The 23,845-nt window shown below is 46.2% G+C and overlaps 1 protein-coding gene across 1 annotated transcript in view; it reads left to right on the top strand.

Annotated features, from left to right (window-relative positions):
• RASA3 (RAS p21 protein activator 3) overlaps nucleotides 1-23,845 on the top strand; it is a 119,274-nt gene that overhangs the window by 51,162 nt on the left and 44,267 nt on the right. The window contains exons 3-4 of the mRNA XM_059685205.1: nucleotides 7,959-8,062; nucleotides 21,655-21,749. Coding sequence (XP_059541188.1) covers nucleotides 7,959-8,062; nucleotides 21,655-21,749 — 199 coding nt within the window. The remainder of the gene's footprint in view (nucleotides 1-7,958; nucleotides 8,063-21,654; nucleotides 21,750-23,845) is intronic.

The following is a 23,845-nucleotide window of genomic DNA, read 5'->3' as shown; positions in this document are numbered from 1 at the left end:
CGGGGACCCTCTTGCTCTTCTGGTGGCGTGTATGTCAGAAATGGCAGGATCACATGCCCGTACTTGCCCATTTATGGCAGATATTGTTAGCAAAGTTGTGGTGTCTCTAGTTTAAAAAGATATTCCTTATTTGTTGTGCTTTAGTTATTTGTCTTTTAATTTGCAGCATAAGTTTACAAGTTCTCAGTGGATTAATATTCCGAGCATGGAAATAATATGAAAGATGGGCATTTAATAGGAGATGGGCCAGAGGCATCTATAATGATAAAAGCATAATATGCTAATTAGACCGGACAGCCAAATGACCTTCTGGATGACTTTCCAGATGAAGCCAGGGCTGTAAGGACCGAGCCCCTTGCATGAATTTTGTGCATCGGGCCTCTAGTTTTAACAGAAAAATGAGACAGAAAATGCTCATATGCACATGAAATATATTCAACCTAAACAATAATTTAAACTTTTCAAATGAAAGCAGTAGTTTTTGTTTTGTTTTTTGCTGTTACTTTAGCAAAGTTTACTTTGGTAAATGCTGGTAAGACTCAGGGTTGGTGGGCATTGGGGTAAATTGGTCCCCCCTTCGGGAGGGTCATATAGCATTATGCATTAAAACCTTAGGACAGTGAATACTCTCCCGCCAAGTGGAATTTATCTTCCGGGAACAATTGGACAGCTGTGCAAAGACCCCCTGCCCTAGAGTCTCATTCTGTGCTGCCCCTAATGATAAAAGTTGGGAGGACCCAGGTGTCCGTCGGTGTTGGAATGGGTGAATTGAGCAGTTGTCGTTCAGACCTCAAGTACTGTGTGGCTGCTAACATCATATAGATATTTCAGAGAGGAAAGGAGAGGGAGAGAGCGATAGAAACATCAATGATGAGAGAGAATCATTGATTGGCTGCCTCCTGCATGCCATACACGGGGAATCGAGCCCACAACCTGGGCATGTGCCCTGACCAGGAATCAAACTGTGACCTCCTTGTTTATAGGTTGACGCTCAACCACTGAGCCACACCTGCTGGACAGACATTTTATATTCTTATTTGGAAAGCTGTCCATGGCATGATGTGAAAGGAAAAAGCTGACTACATATCAGAATCTATACTAATACAAGGGTAATATGCTAATTAGATCAGGAGACCTTCCAGACATCCTTCTGGACAAAGCCATGGTGGCAGGGCCCAGGCAGAGGCAGTTAGGGGTGATCAGGCCAGGAGGGAAGGGCAGTTGGGAGTGACCAGGCCAGCAAGGGGGGCCAGTTGGGGTTGAGCAGGCTGGCGGCGGGGTGGGGGGGCAGTTGGAAGTGAATAGGCAGGCAGTCAGAGTGGTTAGGGGCGATCAGCAGGCAGGCAGGTGAGTGGTTAGGAGCCAGGAAAAAGTGGTTAGGGATCGGGCCTAAACCAGCAGTCAGACATCCCCTGAAGAGTGCCAGATTGGAGAGGGTGCAGGCCGGGCTGAGGGACACCCTACCCATACACGAATTTCATGCACCAGGCCACTAGTATATAATATAATCCCACTTTTATTTTATTTTAATATATTTTTATTTATTTCAGAGAAAGGAAGGGAGAGGGAAACAGAGAAACACCAATGATGAGAATCATTGATCGGCTGTCTCCTGAACCATCCCCACCGCCACACACATACATAAACTGGGGATCAAGCCAAAACCCAGGCATGTGCCTTGACCAGGAATTGAACTGTGACCACCTGATTCTTGGACTGATGCTCAATCACTGAGCCACCAGCCAAGCAATCCCACTTTTATTTTAAAAATATGTGCCACTGTCTACTTCTATTTCTAGTCTATATCCATACATCTTTAGAGAAAAAACAACCCTAGGAGGATATACCCTACAATGTTAATTCTGTTTTTTGCTTTGTGACATCTTTATGTATTTTTTAAATAGCTTTATTGAGGTATAATTCACATACCATATAATTTACCCATTTAAAATGTACAGTTCTATGGTTTTCAGTATATTTAGAGTTGTGCAGCCATTACCACAATCAATTTTAGAACATTTTCATCTCTCTAAAAAGAAACCCATTCCCTTTAACTGTCTCCATTTCCTGCCAACACCCTGCTACCCAGCCCCTGGCAGCCACTACCACTTTCTGTCTACGGATTTGCCTATTCTGGGCGTTTCATGTAAATGGAATCCTATACTATGTGGCCCTGTGGGTCTGACTTTTTCCAGGCTCATCCACTTTACAGCATGCGTCAGGGCTTCATTTCTTTCTGTGGCTGATAATATTCCAGTGTTTGGCTGGACCACATTTTGTTTATCCATTCATCTGTTGATGGACATTTGGGTTGTTTCCACTCTTGGCTGCCATGAATTATGCTATTAATTTGCATGCATGAGTTTTTGTGTGGACATGTGGTTTCATTTCTCCAGGTATATATCCAGGAGTGTGGTTGTTGGGCCATGTGGTTACTCTATATTTACCATTTTGAGGAATTGTCATTGTTTTCCAAAGTGGCCACACCACTTTACATTCCTCCAAGCAGCAAATGAGGGTTCGAATTTCTCCACATCCTCACCAACACTTGTTATTATGTCTTTTTTATTCTAGCCATTCAGGTGGGTCCAAAATCCTTGATAGAATGTCATTCTTAAAAAGAAAAAAATAATTTTTGGTTTTAGTTAAAATGAAAGGAAGTATTCTTTTGAAAGCAAATAAAATTCAGATCATAAAAGAGTAAAAAAACCATGAAGAAATTCAAAAAATTTACACCTAAGTCTAATTATGAATCAACTTAATGTGAAAAAAAATGTCTTCCTGGGATACATATTCCAAATGTGGGGGAAGGATTAGGCATAGCCTATAGGTGATGGTACCTGCAGACCAAGCCTCCACAATAAATGGCCACAAGACCTTCCAGGTCAGTGCCCATCCCCCATTTAAGTCACTGCCATATCCTTCATGTGTCACACACACACACTCAGACACACATATGTGTGTGCACATGCACCCCCACACATACCTCCATGTACACAGGCACACCCACACACATCTGCACACTTGCACACACCCATACACACACACAATTTATGTGTACACGCACACACATGCGCGCACGCGCACGCGCACGCGTGCACACACACACACACACACACACACACACTGACCTACTTATTTTCTAGTCACAGGTCGAATAAGTGGGAACTAAGAGAGCTGGCACTAACAGGAGGAGTGGGTTGCGGAACTGAAAGTTAACCCAGTTCATCACACTCCTGTAGAGTCTGTTGACAGCAGACAGAGACTCACAAATGCAGACGACGAGTCACAGGAAGGCTCATTGAGGCAAAAAGTCCACTGGGGAGAATATGCTTAGGTGGGGTTTCTGAAAGAGCATTTGTTAAACTATGGACCTTCACTTGATGGAAGTCTTAGGCATCTGCTTTCATTGAAAGATGGAAGGATAGTTCTTGTGTTTAGACGGCTACTTCTCTGAAATACTCAGAACAATTTAAGCACTTGAAATCTCCCTCTGAAGATTTTGTTTTCATTACGAAGACATGGTTTTCTAAGTAAACCACCTAGTCTCTGGACAAAGTTTAAAAAATGATGAAATCAGTTAAATACAAATGAAAGTTGTATTGTCATGAAGGTATGGGTCTGAGTGAGAAGAGGTGGGTGTTGCCTGGTCTGCCCGCCTTGGTCCCACAGCTCCCTCCTGGGGGTGACGGGGGACAGGGAAGGGCATGGCTGTCACCTTTCTCCCTTCTCTCCCTTCTAGTGCCCTTGGTGTAGCAGCAGTCAATCCGTGTGTCAGCCTAGGTCTGAAGGTCCGCGCAGAGCATTGTCCATGCTCCACTTTGTCGGGAGAGCATCTGTCTGCCAGATGCCCCGGATCCTCATCCCTAGCGAGCTGCTGTGTGATGCCCCAGGAGAATAAAACACCAAAATCACTACAATCAGTGTCGGCTGGGCAGGTGCCTTCTGAAGGCCCAGGGCAGAATATATCTTCTGGCTTATCCAGCCCTGTCTCGAGGCCCTGCTTCAACACAGCCTCTGCTTCCATCATCGTGTGCCCTTCTCTGGCTCTGACCCCTCTTCTGCCCTCTTCTGAGGATCCTGAGATCCACTGGGCCCACCTGGATAATCCAGGATGACTTCCAAACTCAGGATCCTTAACTAAATCCCATCTACAAAGTCCCATTTACCATGTGAGGTAACATATTCACAGGCCCTGGGGATTAGGACCTGGACACAGTGGGATTCAGAAACGCACACTATTTCTTTGCTTGTAAACATACACTAGCTAACCTGCCCAGTGCCTCAGTTTCCCCACCTTGTGAGGGCTAAATACAGTTGACCCTTGAACAACGAACTCTCGGGCTCCACTTGTCCATGAATTTTAAAACCCGTGTTCTTCAAGGGTCAACTCTATTTGCTACCTGTTGGGGTTCAGAACAGGACCTGGGATGTCATGGGTGCCCAGGTGAAGCTGGCCAACCCACTGGGCACAGGCTCCCAGGAGGCAGGCCCAGTGCCCAGAATGCAGGAATTATTTTGGCTTCCCTTCTGAGGGTGAGCTGTAAGGAGGAGAGGCGCTAGGGAAAGGGCTATAAAGAGTCCTCTTCATGCTATAGGAATTTAAAAAAAATTTTTTTAATTCTCACCTGAGGATATTGATTTGAGAGAGGGGAGAGAGAGAGAGAGAGAGAGAGAGAGAGAGAGAGAGAGAGAGAGAGAGAGATATCAATTGGTACTCCCCTGCCCCAACACCCACACACATGCCTTGACTGAATCAAACCCACAACCCTCTGGTACACTGGATAGTGCTCCAATCAAGTGAACCACCTGGCCAGGGCTGTAGAAAATTTTAAAGTGTAAAATTGAGCAATTTTCAGTAAATTTACAGGGTGTGTTTTCATCACTATATCCATTTTAGAACACTCAAGAAGAGCCCATTGCAGTTACCTCCCTCCCACCTCCAGCCTCCCGCATTCACTGACCTACTTTGTACACATCTGCTTTTTCTGGACATTTCTTATAAATGGAATATTAAAAAGGGGGGGTGGATTTTTTTTATTTGCATCTGTATTCTTTCACTTAGCATACTTCTGAGATTTCCTGTGGTAGCATTTATCAGCACTTTGTTCCTTTTTTATCACCAAACAAGAATCTATTGTATGGATTTACCAGATTTTGTTTTTCCATTTGTCACTTGTTGACATTCAGGTTGTTTCCACCTTTTGGCTGTTGTGAATAATGCTGCTGTGAACATTCATGTATAAGTTTTTGTATAGACACATTTCCATTTCTCGTGGGTATTGCTAGGAGAGGAATTGCCGGGCCCTGTCATCACTCTGTGTTTAACTTTTTAATATCCTGCCAAACTGTTTCCCGAAGTGGCTGCACTAGTTTGCATTTCCACCGGCAATGTAAGAGGGTTCCAATTTCTCCACATCCTTCCTAATACTTGTTGCCATCTTTTTTATTATCACCATCCTAGTGGGTGGGAAGTGGTATTTTGTCAATTAATTTGCATTTCCCTGATGGCTAATGATGTTAAAATTTTTTTATATGCTTGTGGATCATTTGTCTTCTTTGGTGATATATCTGTTCAAATCTTTTGCCCGTTTTGCAATTGAACTACTTACCTGCTTCTTATTGTGCTGTAAAAGTTTTTTTTAATGTATTCTGGATACAAGTTTTATATCAAATACATGATTGGCAAAGATTTTCTCCTAATCTTTCTTTGAAGTTTCATAATAGTGTATTTTAAAGCACAATATTTTTAATTTTGATGAAGTTTGGCTTACTGATATTTTTTCTCTTAGAAATTGTTTTGATGTCATATCTAAAAATGTTATACCTTCCTCTAGGTTACAAAGATTTATTTCTGTATAGTTATAGTTGTTACTGTTTTAGCCCTTTGTGATTACTTCAAGTTAATTTTCTTTGTATGGTGTGAGGTAGGGATCTGTCTGTCCCTGGGCCAGGACTACACTGTTTTGATTACTATCATTTTGCAGTAAATTTTGAAACCTGGAACTGTGAGTCCTCCACCTTTGCTCTTCTTTCTCAAGCATGTGCTGGCCGACGTGGGTCCTTTGTCTTTCTAGCCGGAAGGATTGGCACACTGGTTGGTTTCTGGGTTTCTGACAAGGGCTGTCAGACCTGCTGGTTTCCTTGCCTCTCTCAGCCTTTCCTCCTCACTGACTCTCTTGCCCTGGCTTAATGTGTTTGGGTCCAGGCATGGGCAGTGCCTGCTGTGGGCCCATTCAGGATCCCAGACTTGTCCTTCTCCCTCCTTGCCTACTGCTTTCCTCTCCTGCACTCTGCGCCCCATCCCTTCTGAACCAGGTTTCACTTTCCCATCATGCCTTACTTCTGTGGTGGCTTATTTGTTTCTCCCACTTCTCCCTGAAATGACCCTGGAGCTCCTCAAGGCTCCAGCTCTTTGTGCTCGTGACCTTCAAGCAATGACGTGTCATGCTGTCAAAAATTCTGTATTTTATGGAAGCTGTGACATTTGTCAGTTATGGGATGTACCATCATTTTATGTACACTAACAAAAACAATGCTAATTAGTCTATGAAACAGTTTTTTCTGACATTGATTGTAGGATACATTCTGATTTCAGAGGTGCTGAACTTGAGAAAATACAGCCCTGGAGCTCTCTTAGTTGGGAACTGATTCCCCACTCCCTCCCTTTCTTTCCTATTGTCATGTCTGTGTCACTCACAATAAACTTTCACTAGGAGACACTCATGGTATGAAGTCTTTCCATCTCTCTTTTCGTACTTGGTCAGCAGCCTACATCCCTCTTTCTCCTAACAAAATGAAGCACACTGTTTTAGTTTGTACTTGACCTAATCGGTTTCCTATGCTGGACCTTAGCCATGAGCATGCATAAAAGTGGAATCATGCCAGATTCCAAGGTAGTTGTAGGTGTGTGTGCTGAAGTAACTGTTCCATTTCCTATCCGGTGGATGCAGGTATGGCGGGGGCCGTGTTCTGTGCACATTCACCGTGACTTCCATGAACCAGTGTCTGCTAACCTCTGCCCGCGCCTGGCTAGGACAGCCCAGGGGTTCCGGCCCTTCAATTAGAATTTTTAGTTTATTTTGAGTCTCCACCTGTGGGTGAATGAGCCTCAGGGTCTGTGTGGACAGTTGGCTGTGGTGGGTAAGGCTCCCCTCCCCGATGAGAGGTGTGGATGGTGGCCTGGTCGGAATTTAACCCCGACTCCTGGAGAAAGGGGAGCACTCTGTACCATCTGAACGCTGGGTGAGGCCTGCCACCTGCCACCCCATACCCTCAAGATGCAGCCCAGGAGCGTTTGTGCTAAAGCTGGACACACACAATAGACATAGTTTTGTTAATGCCACAATCTGTGTCGAGCTCTCTGGTTTCCCTGAGCTGTCGCCAAACCAGCACAGCGATTCATTCATTTGACGCAGCGATTTTCAACCAGGGTGCCACAGGAATTTTTAAAACATGCAATACCTGACTGTTAGTCAGGGCACTGACCTCTTTTTCCTTATGTTGTCAAATTAAAAAGTGATAACAGTCAACACAACAATAGCTGTCTGGTATGAATGAATCAAAATTATACCTATTTTTTTTTTGTCAAATCAGCAAAAACTATATATTTTGGTGTTCCGTAGAATTTTAGTAATTAGTTTACTTGGGCCACAAGAGGAAAAAGGTTGAAAAACGCCGATTTAACTTGACATGCCTTCAGTGCTGGGGCCACATCTTTGAAGATTTTTACAGCCTGTTCACTCTTAAGTTCATTTATATCCCAGTTAAGAAATTGCAGTTTCATGTCTTACAAGCAAAATGCGGAATGGCGTGTTCGTGGTGCTTAAAAATGAGTGCACGTGTGTGCCCCAGGTCGGTGCTTGGTCTGCGCCCCCACCACGACGCCCACACCACGACTGAGGATGAAGCCATCACCTCACAGAATCTAACGGCGCTCGTTCTGTTTCTTTGTCCAGCCCCTTCTATGGAGAAGACTTCTACTGTGAGATCCCTCGGAGTTTTCGTCACCTGTCATTTTACATCTTCGATAGAGACGTTTTCCGGAGGGACTCCATCATAGGTAGGTACTTCAGTGGGTGTCGCATTCTGGTGTAAGTGGATGTCTCTTCCAGGCATCCTGTCTGAGACAGCAGAGGCGTGTGGCGTTTTCAGCCTGGCCTTCCTGGTTGTGTTCACAGTGGCAGGAAGCGGCCTGGGCAGCCTCCTAGCCTGGCTGTGGCATCCCCCAGGGCTGGGACAGGTCGCTGAGTCCCAGCCTGGCAGCCTGTGGAGGGATTTCACGGCATAAGATCGCATGGGAGAGACCAGCACACGCCAGCAAAGCCTTGGGAGCTGTCCTTTAAGATGAGGATACAGCAACCTCCAACCTTCTTCAAATGACTCCCGAGGGCTCCTCCAGGGGACTGTGTGCAGAGGAGAACCCCTCCCCCCACCCCCAGGCCACCTCTGTTCCTGACTCTAATACCCTCCATAGGCTGTCAGTTGGTATTGGGTGCTCTCAGAAGCACTGGGGTGCTCTTAGAGCTATTGGGGTATTCTCAGACATTTTGGGGCTCTCTCAGGTATTGGATGTTCTCAGATGCATTGGGGTGATCTTATAGGTATTGGGGACCTTCACAGAGGCATTGGGGCGCTTTCAGAGGTATTGGGGTATTTTCAGAAGTATTGTGGTGTCCTTAGACATATGGGGGCTCGCAGAGGTATTGAGTTCCTCTCAGAGGTACTGGAGTGTTTTCAGAGGTATTAGGGTGCTCTCAGTATTGGGGGATGTTCTGAGAGATATCGGGGTATGCTCAGAACCATTGGGGAGATCTCAGGAATGTGGGTTATTAGCGGCATTAGGGTGCTCTCGGAGGTATTAGGGTGTGCTCAGAGGCACTACCATTTCAGTGGGGGACTCCTAGGGAGATTGAGGCCCAACCTGAATGTGGAGGACAGGTGTGGAATAGCATAGAAGCTTCCCGAGTTCAGTAGTGCACCTGTGTTCCTATTCATGTTTACTGTGGCCCCAAAAATAGAATCGAGAAGCCAAACATGAGCACGACTGTAGTTGCTGGAATCCAAGCACCATGTAACGTCCGTGTGGTGGCCTTGGCCTTTCTTGGAAGAGAGGCTCTTGGGTAGAGCACTTGGCATTTGAAATGCACTTGAGTCACGCAGACAGTTGATCACCTTTCCTCTGGATCAGGCTTGGGGTTCCAAATGGTTCCTACTCACTGCCCAGACCTCTTGAGCAGGTCACCCACATAGCCAGTAGGGATGTTTCATCCACGCCGCAGCAGCCTCCCAGCAGCACGCAGGACAGTTGGCCGCCTTCCACGCAGCTCTTGCTCAGCCTCTGGCCTCACCCCCTCTGGCTTTTACTCCCAGCCTGCTGCTGCCTCCTTAGTTCTCAGCCTGTGGGTCCAGCTGCCCTGCAGGATCCCTGTGGTGTCTCAAAGCATCTCGGATGGATCATGCTGAACTCAGAGTGGCCACCAAAGGTTCCTCATTGCTGAGTAAACCCTGTATCTGCTGCTTCCTCACCCTCCTAGCTGCCCTGCCAAGACTTGGAGCTCAGTTCCTGCAGGTGCCACCACATCATGCTACACCAAGCATGTCAAACTCAAAGGCTAACACGGTCCAAATAAACGAGGTATGCAGCTCGCGGGCCGCGAGTTTGACATGCTTTCCCTACACCGACCTTTCGCCTGCTTGAACTGTAGCCTGCATGGCCTCAGAGTTTGCCCCACGAGAAGATAAGACGCTCCTCCCTTCATTCCACGGCCTTTTCTTCGGATGGACTGTGAGCATCTCCTCCCAGTTAGAGCTGACCACTGATATCCCACTGTACTTACGAAAAAGCTCAAAACATGGCCAGGGCCCAGAAGTGACTCCATCGTGTCTGTCCCCAGCATCTGGCTTCGGCTTAGGAGGCAGTCACTAAACATTTGTGAAAAGAATGGACAACTTTTGAAAATACCTCAATGCATTCCATTTATTCCATTTTAGAAATTCAATGTTTTATAGATAGTTTCCCATCTGAAGAAACCCTTTTCTGGAGGTTCATGCTTCCATTTTAGAGCCTGATTTATTTTTTAAAATATTGCCAGGTTTGAGGCCACACTGCCTGATTTGGCCTGGAGAAGGAAGTCCACACTCCCCAGCATGCAGTCAAGACCTTTCATAATCTAACCAAATTGTGCTCTGGGCTTAGCTTCTCAATGGCCTTTCTAGCCATCTCAACATAAACACACGTGTGCATTCACCCCACTTGTGCCCCTGTGCAGGCCTCTACCCTCTTAACACTAGAAACTTTTAAAATATATCTCAGTTTTCTGAAATCTGACTAGTCCCACAAGCAGCATGCTTCTCCTTTGCTACTGGGGAGTATGTTAAAATCCAGGTACCCAGGCTCCCACTCATGCTGGTGAATCCAGATAGGCTGAACCTAGAATTCCACAGTTTTATTGAGTTCCCCAGGATGACATTTACAGTTAGAAGGAAACTAACATGTGCTGAATGCTTCTATATGCCAGGTATAAAAGCATGCCATTTATCCTTTGTATTAACCCCAGGAAGTAGCTATCCCCTCTATTTGCTATATCAAGAAGAAACTGAGGCTCAGAGGAGATAAGACACTTACTTGTCTGAAGATGCACAGCTAACGGGTGGTGAGCCAACAAGTCAGATATTTCCTGTCATATTGTAGAGAAGTGAGTACCAGTGTTGGCTGAGACTGGGGAGGAGAAAGGTGTCTACACCTGCTTAGTCATCCCATGAAGTCATCTCCCTCCCTAAAGACTCGTCAGTGGGTGCTGCCTATCCCCAGAACTACCTCTCACTCTGAATGTAATTCATCCTGCCTGATGTGAGAGAGGTGGCTTCCCAGAATTCAATCTGAACCTTTTATATTTTAATCAAGCATTTGGATAGCATTTAGATGTATGCTTTCTCTGGGACTCTGACGATGCGCAAGTGTGACAGTGTTTCTAAACCTAAGTGATCTGGACTGACTAGAGCAGTGGTTCTCAACCTTCCTGCCTCGACCCTTTAATACAGTTCCTCATGTTGTGACCCAACCATAAAATTATTTTCGTTGCTACTTCATCACTGTAATTTTGCTACTGTTATGAATCGTAATGTAAATATCTGATATGCAGGATGTATTTAGGTGACCCCTGTGAAAGGGTCGTTCGACCGCCAAAGGGGTCGCGATGCACAGGTTGAGAACCGCTGGACTAGAGGAAGGGAAAGCAGCAGTCACCTTCTCTGCCAGAATCGCCAGATCTGCGGGGTCTACAGCAGATGCGGGGCTGGAGAAAGTGGCACACACCCTGCTGCTCTGCTCTCCAGTCGTTCCATGACCGGCAGAGAGGGGATGTGCCTTAGTACCCCCTCCTCTCCCTCCCCTCCCCCACACCCACCCATATCCCCTCCCTCTCCTCCCTTTCCAATCTCATGCCCCATCATTTCCTTCTCTTCTTCACCCTGTTTTCCTTTTTAGGATCTTGGTCCACATGTGAATTTCTCCTTTAGTCCATGCGCGTGGCTTATTTCCCACCCTGAGTCATCTCCATGAGCCTTCACAACGCCTCTTACTTGGTCTATTAAAGTTGGGCAAATAAGGCGTCCAAGGCAGTACAGACTTAGGGCTTAGCAAAGAAACAGGTGGGGCAGTGGGGAGCCTTTACACAGAAGCAGGACGTGTTGATGCTTGCTTTATTTAGGCTAGGGTGGCTTAGTTGAATAATAAAACTTTATGAAAGCTTTATCAAGCATTCATGTGTTGAGACTTAAGTGAACTCTTGCTTATACTAAAAATGTGTTGCATACATGTAGATAGAGAAGAGTGTCTGACCCTAAGAAGTTAAACCCAACTATCCAACATTAATGAGCCATCTGGTGTGTCAGTGAGCTGCACTTTTGTTGTCAGTTCTTCCACCTTTCATACTCTCACTCTGGAAGAATGGTAAGTGCTGCCTGTTTATTCTGGAACTGTCTGGCAGGAATTCATATTGTAGGAAAGGAGGAGAGATGTAAAGTGAAGTATCTGGTGCATATCTGTTCTAATCATGTATATAAAAAATACTTAGCACTTACTATGTGCAGGTATTGTTCTAGGTGCTTTACAAATATTGACTCATTTAATATTCATAACTCTGTGAAGTAGGTGCATTTTCAGATGAGGAAACTGGTACAGACAAGTCACACGGCTTTTGGGTGATGTTCAGACCTTGGCAGCCAGGTTCCCAAGTCTGTGCTACTGAACTCTTTTTTTTTTTAAAATATATTTTTATTGATTAAGATATTACATATGTGTCCTTGTCCCCACGTTACCCTCTACCCGCCCCCGCTCATGCCCTCACTCCCCCCACCCCCGTTGTCCGTGTCCATTGGTTAGGCCTATATGCTTGCATAAAAGTTCTTTGGTTGATCTTTCCCCCTTACCCCTCCCCTCACCTACCTTCCCTCCAAGGCCCGACAGTCCAATCAATGCCTCTCCGTCTCTGGATCAGTCCTTGTTCATCAGTTTATGTTGTTCATTATATTCCACAAATGAGTGAGATCATGTGGTATTTATCCGCTCTCCAGTTCCATCCATGCTGTGGCAAATGGTAAGAGTTCCTTTTTCTTCTTCCTCTTCTTAAAGAATACCTTTCAGCATTTCATATAATGCTGGTTTGGTGGTGATGAACTCCTTTAGCTTTTTCTTATCCGTGAAGCTCTTTATCTGACCTTCTATTCTGAATGATAGCTTTGCTGGATAAAGTAATCTTGGTTGCAGGTTCTTGCTATTCATCACTTTGAATATTTCTTGCCACTCTCTTCTGGCCTGCATGGTTTCTGTTGAGAAATCAGCTGACAGTCGTATGGGTACTCCCTTGTAGGTAACTGACTGTCTTTCTCTTGCTGCTTTTAAGATTCTCTCTTTGTCTTTTGCTCTTGGCATTTTAATTATGATGTGTCTTGGCGTGGTCCTCTTTGGATTCCTTTTGTTTGGGGTTCTCTGCGCTTCCTGGACTTGTAAGTCTATTTCTTTCACCAGGTAGGGGAAGTTTTCTGTCATTATTTCTTCAAATAGGTTTTCAATATCTTGCCCTCTCTCTTCTTCTGGTACCCCTATAATTCTGATGTTGGTACGCTTGAAGTTGTCCCAGAGGCTCCTTACACTATCTTCATATTTTTGGAATCTCTTTTCTTTTTTCTTTTTCAGTTGGGTATTTTTTGTTTCTTTGTATTTCAAATCTTTGACTTGACTCTTGGGATCCTCTTGTCTGCTGTTGGATCTCTGTAAATTATTCTTTATTTCAGTCAGTGTATGCTTAATTTCTAGTTGGTCCTTTTTCATGTCCTCCATGGTCTCACTATACTTATTGAGGGACTCATTAAATTTATCGGTGGTTTCCATAAAATTCTTGAAAAACCTTATAAACGTGGCCTTGAACTCTATATCCAGTCATTTGCTTTCCTCCGTTTCTGCCATTTGTGACCTGTTTCTTTGTCTCCGCATTTTGGCTGCTTCCCTGTGTTGATAGAATGGCTTTGTGTGCTAGGTGTCCTGTAGGGCCCAGTGGCTCAGCCTCCCCAGTTACCTGAGGTGGACACTCTTGGTGCACCCCCTTATGGGCTTTGTGCACAGTCTTGTTGTAGCTATGCCTTGGTTGTTGTAGGCTCACTGGGAGGAATTGACCTCCAGGCCAATTGGCAGTGAGAATCAGCTGTGTCTGCAGTGGGAGAACTTCTGTGCTGGAGACACCCTTCTGGGGCAAGACTTGCTTCAGTGGGGCTTTGGTGCTCACTGAGGCTGCACCCTGAGTGTGTCCCTTATGGATCTGAGGAGTTGTGATCTGGATGGTCCCCCTCTGACCACTGGGTACAGTGGCTCTTGGATCTAAGGATGTGCTAATTTAGCCTCTGCCTGAGGTTACACAGCAGGAACTACGAAGAGAACTGCAGATTCCTTTTCCTTTTTCTGGAGTTTGGAAGTGCCCTGATGATGCTCAGCTGTGTAGCAATGCAAGCCACTGTGGGGCCTTGGGCCTTCTCTTGGAAGCTCTGGGTCTATCTGGCCAGGCTGCAGTTAGGTAATTACAGGTTGCAAATGGCCGGGGCATTCATATGCAAAAGCCTCTGCCGCAGCCTGGGTGGGGTGGGGTCTCAAGGAATCAAAGGGCGGAGGAAGCAGCTATGACGGAGCCTCAGCCCCGCCCTAAGGAGTCGCGAGTCCCAATGTCCTGGCAATGGCTGCAAGCACCTCTGAGGGAAAGCTGCCCTCAAGCTCGCCCGCTGCCAGAGAGACCAGTTTCTCCCCGTATGAGTCCTGGGTCCCCAGAGACTTCCCGGAGCTGGATTTCAGAGCCGTCGGGAGCTTGTGTCTCCCTCCGGATTCAAAAAGACAGCCGCGTCCTCAGGTGCCAGACCCTTTCCGCGCGCGCGCGCGAGCCCCCGTACCTCTGCACTCCACCTCCGCAGCTCCTCTGGCTCTCAGTGTGCTTTTCTTTCCTTCTAGTTGTAGAATTTACACTCAGCCAGCTCTCCTGTAGTTCTGGATGAGTCCGGCTTGTGTTTTTGATGCATTTATCAATTGTTGTGGGAAGCAGCAATTTCCCGGTGTTTATCTATGCCGCCATCTTAGTTTCTCGCTACTGAACTCTTGACCTTATTTCAGATTATGCTTCATTGCCTGTACTTAGAGGCTATAGTTGATTGAATGTGAAGCCTGATGCGGGGCGGGTAGTTTATGGATTTACAACACCAGGTGGATGGTGGGTGGTGGGACATAGATGGGGCTGGAAAATGGTGGATGGTGGTCGTGGGGATGGTGGTGGTGGAAGGTGGGTGGGAAAAGGGGGTGGTGATGGCAGAAGGATGAGTTATTCATATCAGAACAAAACATCATCTTCCATGACCCACTACTACCATCCCCTCCAGTGAGCTGCAGTTTGCTATCACCATCCTCCATCCTCCTCTCATTATGTACCAACTATCCAACATTCATCATTCATCCTCTGTCCTGTACGACTCTCCACTCACCACCTACCATTTGCCATCCACCATCACCATTCCACCACCTTTCACTCATCACCTACCATCTACAATCTACTACCACCCATTATCCACCATCACCATTCACCCATCATGTACTATCTTCCACCATCACCGTCCACCACTCTTTACCCATCATGTATTATCCACCACCTGCCATCGATCATTTGTCTATCTTCTACCACTCTCCATCCGTGACTTATTAGCTACCATCTATAACAGGGGTGGGCAAACTTTTTGACTCGAGGGCCACAATGGGTTCTTAAACTGGACCTGAGGGCCGGAACAAAAGCATGGATGGAGTGTTTGTGTGAACTAATATAAATTCAAAGTAAACATCATTACATAAAAGGGTACGGTCTTTTTTTTTAGTTTTATTCATTTCAAACGGGCCGGATCCGGCCCGCGGGCTGTAGTTTGCCCATGGCTGATCTATAACCATCCATTATCTACCATTTATCATCACCACCACCACTCCCCCCATCACCATCCACCATCCACCATCACTATTCACCCTCTTCCATCATCCACCATTACTGTCTATCACTCTCTACTCATCTATACTGGCTACCTTCTACCACCACCCACCATCCACCACCCACCATCACTATCCACCACCTTCTACCCATCACCTACAATCCACCAATCATCTTCTCTCCTCCATTATCACTTGCCATCCTCCATCCTCAAGCCCTCCTCCTGTCCCTTGACCCACCATCCCTTTCCCACTACCACTGTCCACAATTTTTCAGCTCCATCTATATCCTGCTACCAAAAATTCACTTGGTGAAAACCCATAACCCAGGAGTCATCCTGGATTTCCCATCCCCATTTATATCTGTCTTAGCCCCTGACATACATCTCCTCTTTATTGGAATGGGGCCATGTGATTATGGAACACTTCCTTTTTAAGTGTCTACATATAAACATCAGGGCCTTGCAGTAGATTTACTTTCCCCTAAGAGGGTAGCTCTCTGCAGGCAAGGATGATGTGGGCCTAAGGCCAGGGAGGCCTACTGCTGCAAACCCTGTTCGTGGAAAGCGGATACTCACCCTCTTCCACCAAAGCTCCTTTCTGCTTGTGCCTTCTCTGGTGTGAGCCGCCTTGAGTGCCCCCACCCTCCTGCTTTCCCAGTCCAGGGAAGACACCTCCCTTGGTGGTGAGCTTCCACTTGACACATAACAAGAAATTCAAATTCAAAAACTCTAAAGGCAGCTTTGGTGCTGTGGTAGCATAAAGCGGTGCTTATGGCGGAATGATCCAGGCCTCTGGTGATGTTTCTGGCAGCATAGCTCAGAGCTTCACACACTTGTTAAAATGCAGGTGCTGATGCATGAGTCTGGGGAGGGCCTGAGAGCCTGCATTTTCAACGGATAACATTCTTGGAAACGGCTGTGATTTAAGTGGAAACACCTGGAGTTCGTTCAGGAAATACTTGGCATGGATCGCATAGGAACTCAGATAATTCACATCTGACTTCATTTTAATATGGAACTGTGATAGGAGCTTCCCAGTGGAATCATTAATGCTGAAGGAACTGATGAAGAAGGGTTTGCAAGCAGACAGCGCACACTTTCCAGGTCTTGAGGGATCTCCGTTGGTGTGATGGGTCTGGAATTCAGATCTGACCATAGGACTCCACTGCTCAGGTCCTGCAGGGCTCCCTTTGCCTCAAGATGACTCCCAAACCCTTAGCCAGATGTTCAAGCCCTTTGTGGTTGCCCTGCTGAGGGCTTCCTCCTTCCTGTCCTCCTCGATCCCAGATGTGGGCCCAGGTCCTCCCGATTCCTTCCAGTCCAGCCGTGGGCAAACTACGGCCCGCGGGCTGGATTCGGCCCGTTTGAAATGAATAAAACTATTGAAAAAAAAGACCGTACACTTTTATGTAATGATGTTTACTTTGAATTTATATTAGTTCACACAAACACTCCATCCATGCTTTTGTTCCGGCCCTCCGGTCCAGTTTAAGAACCCATTGTGGCCCTCGAGTCAAAAAGTTTGCCCACCCCTGTTCCAGTCTCTCTCCTGGTGCCCCCTGCCTCCTGGCCTTGGCGCACACTGCTCCCTCTGCATGGCGCCCACCTCTGGCCCTTCTCCCCACCCTATGCCCACCTGGCTACTGCTGCCCATCTGAGACCCTGGTTGGCCAGAGACGACACCTGAGCGAGCTGCCCCTCCATGTGTGTGTTCTCCGTGGCTTCACCTCCTGGAGCATTTCTTTTGCTTTTTGTCACGTGTTCACTGGACTGTACTTCCTATGGCCTGGAGCTCCTTGAGGGTTTGTCTCTATCCACCACCTACTGGGTGCGCCAAGGTTTGTTCAAGGAGGGATGGAAAAGAGCAGGAGAGGGAAGAGCAAAGTGTAGAATCTTAAGCTGCCCAGTTAGAAGTTGACATTTTACCCAGTGACCCTGTGGCTGCATTGGTTACACCAGTATGATAGGTGGAAGTGAGTATGAAGATAGAGAATTGACCTTAGTAATGGGCTCAGATTATACTAGAATGAGGAGGATATCCATTAATCCTTGGAGGCATATGAAAACTTTTTTGAGTGGTAATCCTAAGGAAAAAACATTTTTAAATATTTTTGTACATTTTAATCAGAGAACCTGGTCACATTGGTTCTGGGGTTATTTCCCCTTAAAATAATCAAAATAAGATCTTTATTAATCATTCTTCTTCAGGTACCTGCTAATTTTGAAGATAACCAGCAAAATCATGGTTTAGCCGTGCGTGGTGGCTTTAAAATTATGGTGTGTCAGTTGCAATTGGACTTAGCTGTTTTCACTGTCGTTTTTACAGCTGTAAAAATAAGCGGCTGTCTGAATCTCCAGGAATAATTTAAAGTTATGACTGGTAATTATGTTGTTACAGTATGAGAAGCCAAGTTCTAGGGTATAAATTTGTATCACGGAAATGAGCACAGTGTCACCCGCTTCTCACGGTCTCCTGTGTCTGATCCGCTGGCCTCACAGCAGCAGGAGCCCACACTCACCTTTAGGCTTTCCTGGTGCAGTTGCACGTGCGCCCCTCTGAGGGTCGAGTCCAGGAGGGAGGGGTGTATCCAGTGAGAGTGCCACCAACTTTGTTCTTTTCCAAACTCTTTTTGCTATTCTAGGTCTTTGAATTGACATTTACATATTTTAATCGGCTTATTAAAAAAAATTTTTTTTTCAACCACAGTTTATAGTCATACCATTCTGCACCAGTTTCAGATGTACAGCAAAGTGGCTGAAAAACCATGCACTCTACAGAGCGGTCCCCCCACTGCTCAAGTACCCTCCTGGCCCCATACCCAGTTATCTCAATATTATTGACTCTATTCTCCATGCTGCAATCCGCATCCCTGTGACTATTCTGCAACTACCAATTTGTACTGCTTTTTACCCAGCCCTCACCACCCCCTTCTGACAGCTGGCAGTCTGTTCTTTATGAGTCTGTTTCTATCTTGTTTCTTTGTTTATTTTGTTCATTAGATTCCCCATATGAGTGAAATCATATGGTTTTTGTTTTTCTCTGAGTGGCTTATTTCACTTAGCATAATACTCTCTAGGCCCATACATGCTGTATCAAAAGGTAAGATTTCCTTCTCTTTTACATTGTGTAAATGTACCACAGCTTTTTTATCCACTCGTCTACTGATGGACACTTGGATTGCTCCCATATCTTGACTATTGTAAATAATGCTGCATTGAACATAGGGGTGAGTTGGGCAACATATTTCATTGAAAAAAAATTTAAAAATATTCCAACTCCATGATTAATTCAGCTGGGTGAAATCATTTGGCATTTAGGCAGTTCCATTTTTAATTTTTTGAGGAACCTCCACATTGTTTTCCATAGTGGTTGCACCAATCTGCATTCCCACCAACAGTGCGCGAGGGTTCCTTTCCTCAATATCTCTGCCAACACTTGTTGTTTGTTGATTTATTGATGATAGCCATTCTGACAGGTGAGAGGTGATATCTCATTTTGGTTTTGATTTCTTTGGTGTTTTATTAACTTAATTTCCTAAATGACTGAGATTGCTTTGATCTATGGGTTAATTTGCAGAGAATTAACATCTTAACAAAATTTCAGTCTTCAGATGCTCCAACATGGCATATCTTTCTATATACTTGGGCCTTCTTTAATTTCTTTCATCAGCATTTGCAATGTGTTTTCAGCATACACATCTTGCAGACATTGCATGCGCACACACACACACACACACACATTTATTTATTTATCCTTATATATTTTGTTTTTGATGGAGTAGACAAAGATTTTTTTTCAGGTAGTATACTAAAATCACAAGCCATAAAAAGATAATTTTGTGAGAGATACTGTTGTTGTTTTTAAATTTTCAGTTTTTATTGTCATTGCTTCTATGCATAAACACAATTGCTTTTTATGCATTGACTGTGTATTCTGCGGTCTTACTAAACACAGCTATTCTACTAGCGTGTCTTGTAGATTTTCCTATAGAGTCTGTGAATAAAGACTTTTATTTCTTCCTTTCCAGTCTACATGCCCTTGTTTCTTTCTCTTGCTTTCATGCACTGGCTAGGATACCAGGTTGACCAGGAGAGATGAGAACAAACTTCTCTTCTGCTGGCTCCATCTCGGGGAATGTTGGGCTGTGCCTCATTGAGTCTGCTCTTAGTCGGCCTTCCTGCAGGTTTCACCCCGTGATTCGCCTTCCCCTAGGTGCTCTGCCGCCTCTGTACCTGGTTTCCCACATCACTTGCCCTCTGATGAACTACCTGGCGTGCTCTGCCTTCAGGTACAGCACCCACAGAGGAAATCATACACGGGATTTTAGAGGTGAAGGGCAGGTAGCACCACTCTGTCTAAATGAGAAAGTGAGGCCCAGAGTCGTTTAGCGAACTGCTACTGTCACTCTGATAGATTGGGACAGGTCTGCGGATTAAGGCATTTAAGTCAACACTGTGGCTGTGGATCAGGTGTTCTCTCAGAACAGCACTTAGAAACACTAATACACATGTTTTAAAAAGTACGTGTTTGTAGAGTCTTGACTGTGACTGAGCTCTTGAAGGACAGACTGGAAGCTGGCAACCAAGGTGACCCTTGAGTCAGGAGCTGTGTAGCAGGGGAAAGAGGAAGGTATTCTTGGCTGTATTTTATATGTATTTTAATGTTTCATGTTTTGCACTATGTTCCTGTATTGCCAACTTAATATTACATTAAGTACTTCCAGAAGTAGAATAATGATGTGTAAATTGTAGGACTCATATAAGCATTAGATACATGACTCCTCCCTATGACAGTTGAAGCTCAAAAGCATTGCAGTTGCGTAACATTTCAAACTTCAAATGTGATCCTCTTACCCAGCTGAACTAATCATGGAGTTGGAATATTTTTAAATTTTTTTTCAATGAAATATGTTGCCCAACTCAGCTCCAAGAAATGTTTTGTTTCATGTGGCTTTATTCTTGCAAAACTCAGAGTCATATTCCCATGGGGGGAAAGAGTTTTACTGGAGCCAAGCAGAGGAAGGAGTCTTCTCTTGGGGGCTGTTCTTCCTAGTGACCAGGTGTGCGGAAGGGCAGACGGCCAGAGGTGGCAGGACCCACCGCCAGGACCTCAGCAGGACACCCACCAACTCGATTAGTGATGGCAGGGGAGGACAGAGGCTTAGGGAGGGGCCTGAGAGGAGCCCTGAGGGTGCCATTCTGTCCTTGTAACCTGACACTTGCTGGAGAGTGTTCCAGGGGGCCTGTAATTTGGGTCTCTCTGAATTTCTGTGGAATATACTTTTTTGGCAGCCTGTGTCTTCTGTGTGTTTCCTGCATCTGTTGCTCTTCCTCTCCCACCTGCGGACTTTGACTGTGTGCAGTGGCTTAAGCTGTTATGTAGTATGTGGCTGGATAGGATTCGGCTCCAGATGGCTCTGCCCGGTCAGAGCTGGACCAGTGAGGTTGGACGTGGGCAATGTTGTTGACCCTTGGAGTGCTCACGTGCTGTGTCACTTCGCAGGTGGGCAAAAGTGCTGGTTGTGTGGAATTAACTGGCCTGGACCCGAGGAGCCCGGCTGAATGATTCCGGGGTCTTCCCCAAGTCTCCTTTGCCTGTGGGGAGTGTGAGGCAGTCACCTTCCTTTTGAGAACATGAGATGATGAAAATTTGCTGAAATAACAAATGGCACAATGACGAACAGATTGAGATTGAAGGCAGGTTATTGGTGGGAGTGAATTGTCCCGACTCTCTGGGCGCCTTCACCCTCTGGACCTGCTTTTTCATGTTTGTTTTGCCTTTCAAATGCCCCATCTGTGCTGGTGGATGAGTCTCTGGGGTCTGGAGTCCAGAGCAGAGTTCATATAAGGCGGCCCTGTCCACACCCAGGCTGTGCTCCCAGTGTGAGAGCAGGCAGACCTGTGACCCTCATGGAAGTGACATGTGATGCTTTTTCTGCTATAGGGGTGGGGCGCGGGCCCCTTCAAGATGAAATGTCGCATACACTGATCTTACATAAAGGAAGACAGTGTGGCATTATCCATGAACCCGATTATTTGTTTTGGATTATAACGTTTGAAATAATTGGCAGTAACTTACAAACCTTGCTGGGCCTGGAGGATTTGTTCTCTCCTGTGACTGCTTTCCCTCTGCCCTGTCTGTTTTAGGGAAGGTGGCCATTCAGAAGGAAGACTTGCAGAAGTACCATAACAGGGACACCTGGTTCCAGCTGCAGCATGTTGACGCTGACTCAGAAGTTCAGGTGAGACCCTCTGCGGAGCCCGTGGAACGCTGGAGGTCTTGGGGAATGGAAGACTTGATTGTGGTTAAAGGACTAGAGACAGGGTTTTGGTCCTAACAGGGAATAATGTTTAGCAAATCGTGTCCTTCTATTTATAGTAAGTATAGGCTTGCTAATTTTGTTTGTTCTGTTGGTGATTGTCACACTTTGTCATGCATGATTGGAGCACCTTTAAAAAAAAACAAATGTGAAAGAGCAATAACATAATGAAGGTGAAGAGAAAATATGGGTAAGAAAAATGAAGCTGTAGGTGAGAACAGCACACAGAGCCTCCCGTGGCAAGTCCCTGTGCTTGTTGGAGGTCACTGCATGTGTTGTCAAGCTCCCTGCACTCAGCAAAGAAGCATCTAGAGCGAAAAGAAGTGGCCGCTCTGAACAGGTTCCCATCCTCTGAGGGTCCTGGACTCACCCTGGCTCACCTGGGTGATGTGTTAACCGGGACTGACGTCCCTGGCCAGTGGAAGGAGCTAACCCCCTAGCAGGGGAGGCAGCGTGGTTCCAGGATCCCAACCCTTCCCTTAAGGCTGCCCTTGGACTTGGCCCCTGCTGAGTGTCCAGGAGCCCATCTGAATACCTGTCAGGAGGGTGGCCACGTCTTCTCTTCTCTTGTGACCCTGGCTTGTGTGGCTTCCAGTCAAGCCTGTTCCATGCCCGTGTCTAGAATTCCACGACTGGGAGCCAGCACAGCCGGACAGCACGGCTCCCTGATGCTGAGACGCACCAGTGTTTTCATCAGTGGGTCTGTGAGACACTGAGGTGTGGCAGGGGTGCCTGACCAAGCACAAGGTCTCTGGCACAGGCAGGCCTGGCTCAGAGCTTCGTGCCCCCAACCACTAGTGAGGTATGCCAGCAGTGTCCTCTCCAAGCCTTAGTCTCCTCATCTGTAAAGTGGGGTGTTGTGAACAGCTGGACAGTGTCTGACACGTTGCCGTAGGCCTTCCCCTGGCCCTGCCTGGCAGGCAGCATTCCTGGGCTCCTCGCCCAGCATCTGGAGCCGGCTGGCCCTCGGGTCCTCATACTTCCTCCTAAAACCTCGGCCTCAGCCAAACTCTGAGGGGGAAGGCACGGGGTTCAGGGTTGCTGCCTGGTGAGGCTGTGGGGCGCACTGGCCTTGTGCCCACTGGGAAGGATCCACACACTTTAACAAAGAGGCAGCCAGAGGGAAGGCTGAGGAGCTGAGCCAAAGGAAAGCATCGTAATGGTGCTTCACGCTTAATTAATTCTGACCCAGGGGCCCAATCATGCCGAGTAAATTAGAAAACACTGTAATTACTGCAGAACTAGGAACTGCCCGGAGTTGGAAGCAGAGTTCCGACAGTGAAGATGGATGACAACCGGGATAGACAGCCCACCGCGCCGCTCAGGTGACTGGCAGCCTCGTCTTTAGGCAGGAGTTCCAGAAGCCACTGCTCTGCAGTGGTGCTCTGTAATGGAACCATTCCCGCTTTTTATTTTGACTGTTTACCCCAGCAGTTTTATTCTGAAATAACACAGCTGTGGCGCCATAATCAAAATGGCTGTTACCCAGATTTAAGTTGGATTTTATTGGCAAGTGTGATTTTTCTTTTTATCTTGCCTTTTTCTTTTAATTTTGAAATGGTGACAGATTCACAGGAAGTCACAAAAAAAGTGCACAGGGAATAATGATTAGCAAATTGTGTGCTTTCCTACTTATACTTAAAGACTAAAAGTAATGAGGAGGCCCATGTGCCTTCCCCATTCCCCCATGGTACATGCTGTGTACCTCGGGGAGATCACAGCCAGGACACTGACATTCCCACAGTGCAGACCTCACTAAGATCTCACCAGTTCCACATGTCCGCATGTGTACCAGTGTGTGCGTGTGCATGTGTGCACAAGTGCATGTGGATATTCTGTGCAGCTTATCACATGTGTGTGCTTGTGTGTGCACATGTGTATCCTGTGCAGTTTATCACATGTGTAAATTTGTGTAATCACCACCACAATTAATATCCAAAACTGCTCTGCCAGCACAAATCTTATAAACAAACATGGGTGTGTGTTCATGGTACAGATGTGTGGAATATTTTCACTGT

The sequence above is a fragment of the Myotis daubentonii genome, chromosome 2 (assembly GCF_963259705.1).
Source record: "Myotis daubentonii chromosome 2, mMyoDau2.1, whole genome shotgun sequence".
Lineage (NCBI taxonomy): Eukaryota > Metazoa > Chordata > Mammalia > Chiroptera > Vespertilionidae > Myotis > Myotis daubentonii.
This window is presented reverse-complemented; position numbering and strand designations above follow the sequence as displayed.